Here is a 13,559-nt window from a genome sequence, read left to right as displayed (position 1 = left end):
CCTCAACTAAATCGGATTTAACGCAAAACTTCAATGTATCATAACTTCTTTGCTCTAAGTCGGTATTCGAACAATCCTTATATCTCCGAAATCCTTATGACGTATACTATAACTAGGTTAAGACTATTTTTCCAAAATAACCATTTAATTTCAATGTGTATTTTTATTTTATTATTAAATACTTATATAATTTGCATAAGATGTATAAAACATATAAGCACATAAATATAAGAATAATCATTTCTTATTTGTTCATAAAAAGATTATAATAGTAGACTAAGGTGATTACAAACTATGACTATTCTAGAAGGAAACACGAGCATTACATTGGTGATTTATCAAGAACGTGGTGTCGTTGTTGAAACCCGCAATCTCGAAATAAACATGCCAAATCCACAAATCTTGAGAAGCAACAACCTCTAATACCAATAAAGATGCTCCATTATGACCACTTGCAAATTGCCTTCTCCACTCTTGGGGAAAATTTCTCCATTTCCAGTGCATGCAATCAATGCTTCCAATCATACCAAGAAAACCATATCTTTCTTCATGTGCTACGTATTGTTCTTGCATATCATGTAATGAAGGTTTCCACAAATAAACGTTACCTAGATTTTCAACAACACTTTTTGACAATCTATACAAACTTTCTTTAGCAGTTCTTTCATACATTATCATATAAACGTCAATAAAGTTGGGTGACTACCCGTAAGTCATCAACTAAATTGCCGCAACACATTTATACAACTATGTGAATCCCTGCCTACCCCGAACATCATATCTTAATTGGAAAAAAAAAACGATACCTAATATATATTTAATAAGTAAAAATATGTATTAATTTTATATAAAGATATAATTAATATGTATAAAAATTAAAGAAAAGATACATGCTTTCCAAGGTGTTGGCTATCTGTACAAACACATTATTACTTAAATGAAAGCTTCTTTTGAAATCTTTTGACTGGTAGACACAGTCATCCGCAAAATAATCACGATGTTGATGTTTATGTCATTCATTGTAATTTTTGTTTAATATCACACGTCTTGTTAGTAGAAGAGTTAGATCTGGTTCTGGTAGCTCATTAGTATGATACTCGTAAATCATAGTGATGGACATATCATCATCATCGGATGACGTGTTGAATGGATCCATATTTTTTTGAAGTAGTATTGAAATTGTATAAAATATAGAAAAAGAAAAGAATATTGTGAATAAAATTGGGTAAGTTAGTATGTATTTATAGATACAACAATATTAATTAATTTCTTTTAAAATTTTTGGCTTTTCAACGGTAAAAAAATAATATATGGTTGGTTGCTTCTCCTGTTGAGCTACATTACCATTAAACGAGAAGCGGGAATGATGTTCCATGGCCCTAAACGCCGTTGAGGCATTACCACGTAGGCTCCTCCAAACATTTATGACCGTAGCCACTAGTCTTAAGGTTTAATATAAATTTTTTATTAGATCTTAGGATATCTTGTATCAGTTTTCTTTTTCTTAAACATCTTGTATACAATTGATTGAAAACGTATAAGCTCGCCAAACATTGAAAAAACTCATACGAAGAGCTTGAAGCTCCATGAAAAGCTCCTCGCGCAGTATTATTATTATTATTTTTTCAAAAATTTAAGGTGTTTTCGTGGGATGAAAAAATTCTTGAAAAAACTCCCAAAAATTCATTATCGATGCTCTTATTAATAATACACCATGGATTATTATTATTATTATTATTATTTTTGTCTCGAGCTTTCCAACAAATACACAACCATGACTTACTCTTTAATTTACCTATTTGTAACTATTACTTGATAATAGTGATATATTATAAAATAACAATGATGTATTACTATAATTCGTATTATTTAGCTATACTCTTTAATTGATCACTTAGTAAAATGTCAAAAATTTTGTGTTGCACATTTTGATCGATAGATTATATTGATCGCGTCAGGCTCGCTCGAGTAGTAATCTACCAAGACTTTTACTTCAAACGAAAATAGACTTTTTTTTTTTTTTTTTTGGGCCGAAGCCTTACAGAGAAAATTCAATAAACATTAAACAATGGAAAAGGACCTAGTACGACTGTACGAACTCTTTCTGAGGCCCAATAGAGAATCGGCAAAAACTTGTGTTTATTTTTTAAACCAAATTTAAGAATACATGCTACAATAAGTAATAAATTTCAATCATCGAAATATATGCCATCTACTATCGAAATATTTATATAATTGATACCAATAATTTTGAGTTAATATAATTTAATCTAAATGTGATTGTTACGAAGTTATAAATTAGGAGAGTAAAAACTTAATACATTTTTAACATATCTTATTATTTAGACAAAACTGTAAATTTAATCCCTATGGTATTCAAAATTTTTTGGATGGGATCTAAAAGCTTTCTCCCTTGCATGGAAGGTCCAAAATCAAAACATTTCCATGATTTTGGTCTAAAAAAATTTAAAAAGACGATTATGCCCTTTTTAATTTCTTTATTGTATTTTTTATAATTATTTTAATACTATTCTAATTAAAAAATAAAGAAAAAAGAAAAAAAGTATCCCACACCCAACCCACCGTCCCTCTCTCTCTCTCTCTATTTCTCTCTCTCTCTCTCTCTCTCTCTCTCTCTCTCTCTCTCTCTCCCCCCCCCCCCTCTCTCTCCACAAAACCCATCTTCATCATTCTGATTTTCAGAAAAAACGGAATATCACCACTACCATTTGATGAACGTTTAAACCAAATTGATACACTCTCTCACTTTCTCTCTCTTCCTTATTCATACACATACATATAAGGCTGAACAAGATGAATATATGGGAACTAGATGAAGATGAAGAAATCAGGGGAAATATAAAGATGAAGATATTGTGTTCATCTCATGAATATACAAATGCCAGAATTCTGGGGAAAGAAATAGATTTCTTGCCTTCAATCACGAACAGACACATACACTCTAGAAATTGATATTTTGCTTTTAGATCTCGTTTCGTCTTCAGATTTTGGTTGTGGAGATGGATTTTGATTAGGGTTAGACATAGATCCGACGACATCGTTTGAAACCCTAACATTCTTCGAAATGGCGGCGACGCTTGATTGCTAGTGTTTTCAGCAATTGATTTCCAATTCAGATCTTGAACGAAAACCATAATCAACAACTTGAAGCATAAACGCAAACGAGAAGGGCAGCAACATCAGGTTTCGACTGAGGATCTGGAGATCTTTCTGGTGAAGAAGGACACCCTTTCATCCCTTTCTCCTTCTGTGAAAATCGAAGACCTAACTTTGCACCTCTTTGGTATATGCTTAAATCGAGAAGTTTATTCAAAATGTTAATTATCTTAAGAAATCAACAACCCTTTCATTCATCCATTCATACGAGAGAGAGAGAGAGAGAGAGAGAGAGAGAGAGAGAGAGAGAGAGAGAGAGAGAGAGAGAGAGAGAGAGTATCGGTAGGGGTGGAGGTGGGCCCAATTTTTTTATTTTTAATTTTTGATTAATAAGTTATTAAAGAAAATATAAAAAATACAAAAAAGAAAATAAAAAGGGTATAATCGTCTTTTCAAGTTTTTTTGGACCAAAATTAAAGAAATGTTTTGATTTTGAACCTTCCATGCAATCCCGAAAGTGTTTGGACCCCATCCAAAGATTTTTGAATATCATAGAACTAAATTTACAGTTTTGTGTATTATTTGTATTTTATAATCGTTTTGAAGTTGTTAAATGCGCTTAAGTAGCTGCATACCATCGTTTATTAAAAAAAAAAAACGACTTCCACATTATGCACCAATACCGTGGTTCCACGTGTACAATATGAAAAATTGCCGCTTGCGTCGAAGCTCTAGCGATGCAAGTGGAGTTCGGTACTTGATTCTTCTATTAATTCCTTCTGCTATAACTCATAATCACAATGCATCAAAAATTTCTGTGATCATAAACGCATAATGCAACTCAGGCTTCGACTTCCACCATCACCTTCCATTGGTAATGCGGATGATTAGTGATTACATTTTCAAGTAATCAACTGCTTCATTCATAGGTACACTTCTCTCTCTCTTTTAGTTACATTCATCTCTCTACTGATGTCAAATTGCAGTTTTCTTGTTTGGAGTTTTCGAAATTTCATTACAGTTTCTTAATTGAGATACTCTGTTTCTTACTCGCACTTGATAGTCTGATCATATACGATCGATTCGCATTTCATTTACATTATGAATCTTTACTCCCTCTTCCTCCCTGTTCTTGCTTTATTTCTACTTCTTGGCGCTCATTTAGGGTTTTTGAATTTGTATCAAGATTTTGAATCTCTCTTAATTCGAGCTTCTTAGTCGTGTTTTATTTGTAATCTTTGATTTCTGTTAACAAATTCTGCAAATACCTGAATCTTTTTCTTATTGTGTTCATTCTATTCAGTTTCCTTGTACCCTTTCTTGAGAATTCAGTAGTTTACTTTCTTGAATCTCTTTTACGAATCGAATCTGATTTATGTTTCCATCTGAATCGATATTCCACTATCTCCCTTGTACATTATGTGATTCTTCTTTTTTCCTGGATTCAATTTTATTCAGGAACTTTTCTGGTTTTGAAATCAAACACACATAGGTGTAAGACTAGTTTTGAGATTTTGTGCTTAAAATCCAATGGCTCGGGTATCCAAGACCAATCCTTTTCACGCAAGAAGACTCGCAGAGGCGAGAGCAAACAATGAAGGTCAAGAACAGAGAGAAGAGACTCGGACACAGTCAAGATCAAATAATGAAGGTCAAGAACAGATACAGACAGTGTCAAACGATGAAGATGATGAAAAAAGTAGCGAAAGTAGTGGTGAGGAATGGCAAGGAGATGTGAAGAAGCGTAAGCGGAAGTCGCCCATGAAAAAAGCTGGAAAAAGAGGAAGAGGAGGAGTACCCGTTCAAGGAGTTGTAATTGGACTCCCTAAAATACGAAAAACGCACACTTCTCCAAAAAGAGGAATAGGAAGAGGCAGAGCAACGGCAAGAAAGACAACATTTGCTGTTAGGTTGGCAGAATATGAACAAGAAGAAATGGCAAAAAAGAGTGATCCAAAAGGCAAAGGAAAAGAAAAGATGCAAGAAACCGATGAATATGAGGAAGATGAAGCATGCAATGGAAATTCGAATGGAAAATACATGAACGATGACAGAGATAAAGATGATGATGTCATGCCAGGCTTAACGAACATTTGAATTTGATATTCTTGTTGTGTTTTTGCCTTTTTGGATTACTTACTCATTGAGAGGATTCAATAAAGACTAGCTAGCTAGAATTAAAACCATTTTCATATCATTTTTCCATATAAAAGAATCAGATTACAATCGTCAAGTTGTAGTGTTATCCACGAGTAACTCCAAATCTCCATCTTCTTTACTTTTTGCATGCTCTTCCAATGGCTTATAAGTATAAAACCATGCACATGCAAAATAATAAAAAAGGTTTAAAACTTGAATCCCACTAACTAGCATGTAGTAGTATTCCAATCTACCTCTATTCAAATTCCGATCAGGGAGCCAATTTCTCCCGTTTTTATTAGTGTACTTATGAACCATGGTCACCATTAACGTCCCTGCATATTGTCCAACTGCAATTGCACTCCAGTAAAGAGCCAACGCCGTGCTTTTCATACTTTCCGGCGACTGATCATAAAGAAACTCGAGTTTACCAACGTGGAACATCGCTTCTGCTACACCATGAAGTGAATACTGAGGAACTAACCAAAACACACTTATGGGTATCATTACAGTTGGCTTGTCGAGCAAGTTATGATTTCTTGCTACTTGTTTTCTTTTTATCTCCACAAATGATCCCACAAATGTTGCAAGAATGTTCACGACAAAACCTACACCGATTCTTTGTAAACATGTGATGCCTGAAGGGTTTTTTGTGAAGCGATATGCAAAGGGGACGAATACACGATCGTATAATGCTAGAGTAACAAGGGTGCCGATGACACCAAAGACAGCCATGCTCGCCGGAGGGATTTCAAATGACGGGGAGAGATGTCGATCCATGGTGCGAGCTTGCGTGAGGGTGAAGCTAGCTTGGTGTGAATAAGCCATTACATAAATTATTCCTGTTGATATGATTGGCAACAATCGAATCATGGACTTTAGTTCTTCAACTCTGTGGATAGTAGCGATTCGCCAGAGCTTTGGTGAGTTTGAAACGAGATCGGTGTCTTCATCGGTAACTATGGCAGCTTTATCAAACCACCTTCAAAAACAAAATAGTGGGTGATCAATTAATATAAGTATAGAAGAAGCATATGCAAATTCGAGTGTGCATGTATATTATGTTTTTTCGACATATCTTACTTCAATTGATTGGTGTGAACAAGTCGTCCATCCTTAGAAATACTTGCATCAAGCTCTTTATTCTGATAAAGAAGATTATCATCCGAAGGCACCAAAGTTTTCCATTTCTTGGTTGCAGCAACGATCACTTGAGCAAGTCTAACAAACGGGCTTCCTTGTGGTTTTATTTTCTGATAAATCGGAGAACCTACTAAAAATGCTACGAATGCAATACCCATTGCTATGGTTGGAATCCCAAGTCCCCAACCCCAACTCACCCTATCTTGGATATACACAACCACCGTAAGAGCAGATAAACTTGCGAGCGACAAGAAAAAGTAATACCAGTTGAAGAAATTCCAGGTGGTTGTTTTTGCTTGTGTTTTCAATTTGGATATGTCAAGTTGATCAGCAGCAAACGCAACGACACACGGCCGAGTTCCTCCTAACCCGACTGAGGTAAGGAGGAGGGCGATATACAGCACCGATAGTTGAGATGACGACGCTTCTTTGCAATTGACTTGGGTCGGACATTGCGGTGGCCGGAATTGAGGCAAGATTGATGATACAGTAATGATGATCATTCCCTGCAGAGATGATATGAAGTCGTTAGGTTTCATTATTAATGCATGTGTATATATGAGTAGGTGGTGTGGACTGTGGAAAACTGGAAATCGATAAGAATTGAACCAGCTCGTAGATGAGCAAGGCGATGATGATGGTGAAGTAACGACCGGCGAAAGAATCGGCGACGAGTGCACCGATGATGGGCATAAAACTAGCGACGCCGTTGAAGTTGGTGAGAGTGTTGGAAGCCTTGACCAATGGCATGTTGAGTTGTTGGGTCAAGTATGTGATCAAATTGGCATGGAATCCGGTAGCGGCGAATCTGTCGCATATCTCATTTGCTGCCAAATCATCAAAAGCTAGCTTCATTGGTAGCTTGTTACACATGACAAGGAATCAAGGATATATCTATGCATGGTGTCCATTGTGAAATTCAACAATTTTCGTTGGTAAATTAACATTAGTTCTAATTATTACCGGATGTTTCTTTGGGATTTAATCCTTCTTAATAAATGAAAGTTTTTTTTGCCACATATCAATCTCTTATGAGTTTTGATACTTATCATTTTTTGGTATTTTTGAATAAATATGTTTTTTCCATTTGTCATTTTCTCATTTTTTTTATCTTTCTTAATTAACACATCATATTTACACCTTAATTAATTAATTAATAATTGCCTTAATTGAAAATAACAATTAAATTACAATATTACAACTCATATAGTATTTAATATGTTTCCTTTTAAATTTAAATTTTAAATTTTAAATTTCAAATTTAAATAAATTTTTGTTTAAACCTTCATATTTAATTTTTTTTTATTTTATCCAACCCGTATTACATACGGGTCTCACAACTAGTATGCATAATATGTTAAGCATTTGATCTAGTCATTTATATATTGCGTTAATCTGGACCGAACGATTTAACAGTTAAGTAAAAAAAAACCTTGTTTCATGTATACAAACACCAACTCATCTCACGCAAAACTAATGAATATTTTAAAAATTGATTAATATATTATTATTATTGACATGGATGAGCGTAGGCGAGTCGAAACAGCAATTCCTAAAATGTTGTAACTGGAATCGCAATCGACAGGTAGCAGTTCCAATAGCTAGCCGGTACATGGTTTATTAAATTTATTGAAATTTTAAAACTTATAAAAATATATCTATCGTAAGCTTACAATAAATTTATCAATAACATCAATATGAAATTCACTTCGTCTTAAAAATGAGGATTAGAAAATATCACTATCATAAATAATATCATGAGTAAATATATGCATAGTTATATTCAACCCCATAGCTGATAATAGAACTAGAATAGATAGTTTTTGTTGCCTACTCATGCGAACTCATATCTTTGTTTTTCTATCAATCTCTAATTCTAATCTTCCTCCCCAATTTGATATTATGGTGCCGGTATAGATGGAAATTCCATTATCGTTCAATTATGACTAGTAATAAATACCGGGACTTTGCAATATTTGATTGATCACAATTCTATATATTCTAATTACTATAAAAGCTCCGAGAGAAGTCATTAGAGGGATCTTTCCTATCAAAATTGTTTATTCTTGGATATACCTACGCCTATCGTTTTTCCAAATTAGTCTCGCAGATATATATAATTCAGAAGAACATGTGAGTGATTCATACACAACATCTCTTTCCTTTATCGAGGGTTCTACCAATTGATATCTTTCCAAAAACCTATAAAGAAATTCTACCGATTTAAATGTTCAAAAGAAATTGCTTAAAATTTTAGAATTTTAAATGAATATATATATATATATATATATATATATATATATATATATATATATATATATATATATATATATGACAAAACTTCAAAAATGGTCCCTGTGGTTTTCAAAAATATCAAGTTTAGTCCCTAAGTTCAAAAAACCTCACAGATGGTCCCTGTGGTTTCAAAACTTTTAACAAATTGTCCTTTTCGCTAACTCCGTTACCTTTTGGACGTTAAATGAAGGGTATTTCCGTCATTTCACAAAAGAGGGACCATTTATGAAGTTTTTTGTTATTTAAAAAAAATACAATTTATTTAATAAAGGGTCCCACCCCCCCTCTCTCTCTCTCATAGGTATAAGAATATATCTCGAAATGTCGCCGCCTCCCATTTGATCACCGCCACAACCAATTGAATCTGTCCTTCTTCGTCCAACACCAGCAAAGCTAATCGAGAACCACCACAGCGTACCAACCTACATCCCCAAAAACCTCTTTACACGACCAAATGTTGTCGGTGTCTCATTTCGTATCTCATGGCGTCCCTGGTAAGATTCTTGATGTCAAAGTAGTACTTTCTGAACACAAAATCGATGTTCAAGAAGAAACCCAGACTTTTCAAGACAAAATCGACAAGGGTATTCAAGAAACAAGAACAGGAATACTGAAGACCGAGATAGACGTCTCATTCCGGTATCGATGAAGAATTAATTGATGAGGTCTCATTCCCCGAGAAAAGATATTGTTTCTGGATGTCGTGTATTCATTGCGATCGATTTACATTTTCCGTAGAGCCGAACTGGTGGCTAGGGACCGCAGACGACGGAAAAGCTTACGATAATCGGTGGTGGTCCAAGGGATTATCACAATTTAAGAAGATTAAAGAGTGGTCGGTGCTTGTCGCCGTTCCGAAATTGAAGACGTTTATCCGTCGGTTTAACAAGCAACGACGTCCGCACGCCAAATTCCAGTACGATCGGGCTAGTTATTTGCTCAATTTTGATGAAGGTCTGGAGCATCTGGAAGATGATGATTGGTTGAATCATAATTTCTCAACGAGGTACTCTGTAGTTTCTGTAGTTTCCGGACCCTCATTCCTTTCCGTACAAAACTCTTGGACCAAGGTAACGTGAAATTGTGGAAATTTTCAGAAAAGTCCAAGCCTAAGTTCGGGAATGAGCTGTACAAAAAAGCTCCTTCTTCAGTGACCACTGGAAATAGCATACCCATAGAGCTTCGGGAAGCTTCAAAAGGCAGCACTAAAATCCTAATAGGGACTACCAGCACCTCCATCCCCTGCTTTGCCTAAGGGCATTTTCGTGATTTGTAACACCACCATTAACAGGAGCTGCTCTTGCTGAGCGCTCTCCACCACCATTTGTTTCCCTCATCACTGAACCTAAAGAAAGGGCATATAAGAAGTTAATGGAATGGAAATCCATTAAAATCAGAATGTGAGGTCCTACCCTTTTTATGATGCTCGATCTGGATTTGACATGTTGACGAAAGAAAGAAGGAGATTGTCTAAGACTAAAGATCCACCTTCAGGCTATGATGAGGGAGGAAGAGAAGGATGAGATGGGGATCAGAGTGTTTACCAGAGGAACCGGTGGTAGAATTTGGTGGTGACGAAGGCGAAAATGAAAACATATTTGATCGATGGAAGAGTATGGAATGATAGGGCATTACGAGTGAAAAACCTTTGTATTTTCAAATTAGGGTAGGAATTTTATACAACTTACAGAGGAGAGAGAGAGAGAGAGAGAGAGAGAGAGAGAGAGAGAGAGAGAGATAGAGAGAGAGAGATGGGACCCTTGCATATTAAATTTTATTTATTTATTTTTAAAAAAAGTAATACAAAACCTCATAAATAGTCCCTGGGCTGTGAAATGACAAAAATACCCCTTACTTAACGGCTAAATGGTAACGGAGTTAGCCGGAAGGACCAAATGTTAAAAGTTTTGAAACCACAGGGACCATCTGTGAGGTTTTTTGAACTTAGGGACTAAACTTGATATTTTTGAAAACCACAGGGACCATTTTTGAAGTTATATATATATATATATATATATATATATATATATATATATATATATATATATATATATATATATATATATATATATGTCGGTTCCGGCTGGTACCTAGTAGTTCCGTAAAAATGAGAACCGGAATTGAAACCGCTTAAGGCGATTTCAATTCCGGAACTGAGGCGGTTACGGTTCCGTAAACGGATACCATGTTCCACTACTCATCCATAGGCCTTGTGGATCGTGCGGTCACATGAGGCCTCTAATTATAAAAGGGTATCCGATTAAGAAATTTATTTAATACTATACCACTAAAAAAATTTAAAAGAAAATAATAATAATATGTTAGTTAAAATATAATTACATCTTACAAATCTCATTTATATTATTAACAATAGTTTTTTTGTTTTTTATTTTTTTTATTTTTCTTATTTTTCTTATTTTTTTTATTTTTAAAATATGTTATCAATATTAATTAAGATTTGACACCGATATGTATATAAAACTACAGCCCAAAAGCATAAGTCAAATTTTGAAAGTGTATTCGGCTATACGTTCAAATTAAATTATATGAAAAACATCATGCTTTTAGTTTTGAAGGATATAGTAAGAGTGAGATTATTAGTTCACTCTGATATATCATAAAGAAAAGCGTCAAAATATCATCATAACGAAGAATCGATTTAGCGAAGCAAAATGCATTTAAAAATAAAACTATAAATTTTGATAATGTTTTATCATTAAAAAAAGAACATAAAAAAGGTATTATCACTTTTGTTTTTATAAAATCTTGATTTTTAAAAACTAGTGCACTTTTTTTTGTCTCGATAAGAAATTTTCTTAATAATATTTTACAAGAAATATATCGGACCTTAATTTATTTGGTGAAATATATGTAAAAAAGTCATTTAGGTTATCTTTGATGCGTCATATCTATCTTATTTTTCGAGTTTTTTTTATATGATAAGTTAAAAAGTAGATTATAAGCTAGCTTTTTAAAAAGTTATTTAGATTGTCTTTTTAGAAGAGTTTTTTTTTTCAAATATACACCCTAATTAATTATATATACACATTCATTTAAAATATCATTTTATATATTTCAGGTAATTTTATCAAACATTGTTTTTTTATCAACTAATTTTTTAGCTATCAATTAATTTTTTATTTAACAATTAACTTTTTAATTAATGTGTCCATCTATAATCTCAAAAAATAAATATATTCATGCATACAACCTTTTATTGAGATGATAAATTCATGCATATTAACTTTTCTTCAATAAGTCACTATTCATTGCGAATTAACGGGAACAAGAAAACGGTCACTAAATAAAGTAGGTTTTTTTTTTTTTTTTTTTTTTTTAAATTTTTTTTTTAATTTTTTTTTTAATTTTTAAAATTAATCACCCACTATTTACTATGTCGAATTAACAAATTCTATGGTCAATGTCGTAGATATGAATTTGCTATGTAATAAATAATAAAAATGCCTTAAAAGTAACATTGAATTATAAAATGATAAAATACTTAAATAAAAAATATTTTGTACGAACTTTTAAACATTTGATATAACTAATAATTGCTTTTTATATAAATATGTATGTACCGAATGTAATTAATTATAAATTTATAAATAGGGATATACTTAAATAAAATTAATTGAAAAGTGAATAACCCATTGAATATAACGGAAAAAAGAATATATGTGTATATAGATGATTCATATCTTGACTTATCTTTTTAAGTTGTTATTTATACATTAAGAAAAAAAAATACACTAAGTATATAACTTATTGGATTAATTAAGTCATATCATCCAATCCATTGTGATTTGTGCATCGATTGCTATTTCAATCTAGCAATCAAACAACTATTTCTCTGCCGCTGTGTTTCTCTACCCTGTTGGACCTAACCATCAATCAATTCCTTCATATCTAAACTTGTGTTGTCGCATGAGTTTCAAGGTTGTTTTGTGAGTATGGATACCAGATTTAATATATTACATACTCGATCGCTAGAAGCTTTAATAGATCATGAAATATGAGTCGGGTTTGAATATACATACCAAGGATAAAGGGAAGGGTTTTGATCCCACCAAGCTTCTTGCGCTTTGCAACCTCCATACTTTCTTCATCTTCCATGTGCTCATTTTCTGGTTCCATCTTGTTGATGTTTTTGGAGTAATCTGAAGCTTTCACAAGTGGCTGATTCAAACAATAATATGCACAATGGCTACAATATTATTATGCTTGGTGGGGTCTTCATACGACAAAAAACATATTAATGGCCAATTATAGGGAACCAAGACATCTTAAACTTTTAATTTAGCGTTGAAAACTAAAAAAAGAATAAATGCTGCGCACAGGTTCAATTCATGTTGTCTTTTAGTTTTTGGTGTTGTGTGGGTTTCGTTTTGTGGTACTCACAATATGCACACTTCATTTGATCTCTATGTTGGGGTGAAATTGGTTATTGTAGTTGTAAAATTTCGGTTTTGTTATTTAATTTACGTTATAGAATTGCTTATTTTGTAGTTAGAAATTCTGAACTAGATCATGTGATTTCATGTGATCATTAATCACCTCGACCGTTTCTCCCGATTCATAAGTAGGTTGAGTTCTATGCTGAAAATTCCCTTGGTAGAGATCAAGAATCCATTGGATAAACCAATGTATTATCTATCGTAGGCAGCCGATAATGTTTTTAATAAGCATGCGTTTAATTTTATAATATTTTACTCTTATATTCTATCTAAAAAGCTCATTTATCTTTGCATTTTAGTAGTCTAGGGGCTTAGAGTCCAATTTTACATGTTAAAAAGTCATTATAATCCATCAGAAGGGATCCGATAGCATTAACATGTGCGGTTCGGTTGGCAGTTTGATCAACA

The 13,559-nt window shown here is 33.3% G+C and overlaps 3 protein-coding genes across 4 annotated transcripts; 1 reads left to right on the top strand and 2 right to left on the bottom strand.

Annotated features, from left to right (window-relative positions):
• Positions 1 to 303: 303 nt before the first annotated feature.
• Positions 304 to 672, bottom strand: LOC145009832 (uncharacterized). Its single transcript, XM_078968461.1, has one exon. It carries the CDS (start codon positions 670 to 672, stop codon positions 304 to 306), a length of 369 nt encoding a protein of 122 aa, XP_078824587.1.
• Positions 673 to 3,934: 3,262 nt separating this feature from the next.
• LOC145012395 (uncharacterized) lies at positions 3,935 to 5,330 on the top strand. Its single transcript, XM_078971193.1, has 2 exons — positions 3,935 to 4,046; positions 4,576 to 5,330. The coding sequence occupies exon 2, from the start codon at positions 4,648 to 4,650 to the stop codon at positions 5,212 to 5,214; it is 567 nt and encodes a 188-aa protein (XP_078827319.1). The 5' UTR covers positions 3,935 to 4,046; positions 4,576 to 4,647; the 3' UTR covers positions 5,215 to 5,330.
• LOC145012394 (protein NRT1/ PTR FAMILY 3.1-like) lies at positions 5,290 to 13,048 on the bottom strand. Of its 2 annotated transcripts, XM_078971191.1 has the most exons (4): positions 12,735 to 13,042; positions 7,009 to 7,226; positions 6,340 to 6,905; positions 5,290 to 6,238 (listed from the first exon to the last, which is right to left on the bottom strand). In XM_078971191.1, exons 1-4 carry the CDS (start codon positions 12,829 to 12,831, stop codon positions 5,347 to 5,349), a joined length of 1,773 nt encoding a protein of 590 aa, XP_078827317.1. In that variant the 5' UTR covers positions 12,832 to 13,042; the 3' UTR covers positions 5,290 to 5,346. The 2 variants fall into 2 exon arrangements, with proteins under 2 accessions (XP_078827317.1, XP_078827318.1); XM_078971192.1 differs by lacking the exon at positions 7,009 to 7,226 and having other exon boundaries at positions 12,735 to 13,048.
• Between the last annotated feature and the right edge of the window lie 511 nt (positions 13,049 to 13,559).

The sequence above is a fragment of the Lactuca saligna genome, chromosome 8 (assembly GCF_052625555.1).
Source record: "Lactuca saligna cultivar CGN05327 chromosome 8, ASM5262555v1, whole genome shotgun sequence".
NCBI lineage: Eukaryota > Viridiplantae > Streptophyta > Magnoliopsida > Asterales > Asteraceae > Lactuca > Lactuca saligna.
This window is presented reverse-complemented; position numbering and strand designations above follow the sequence as displayed.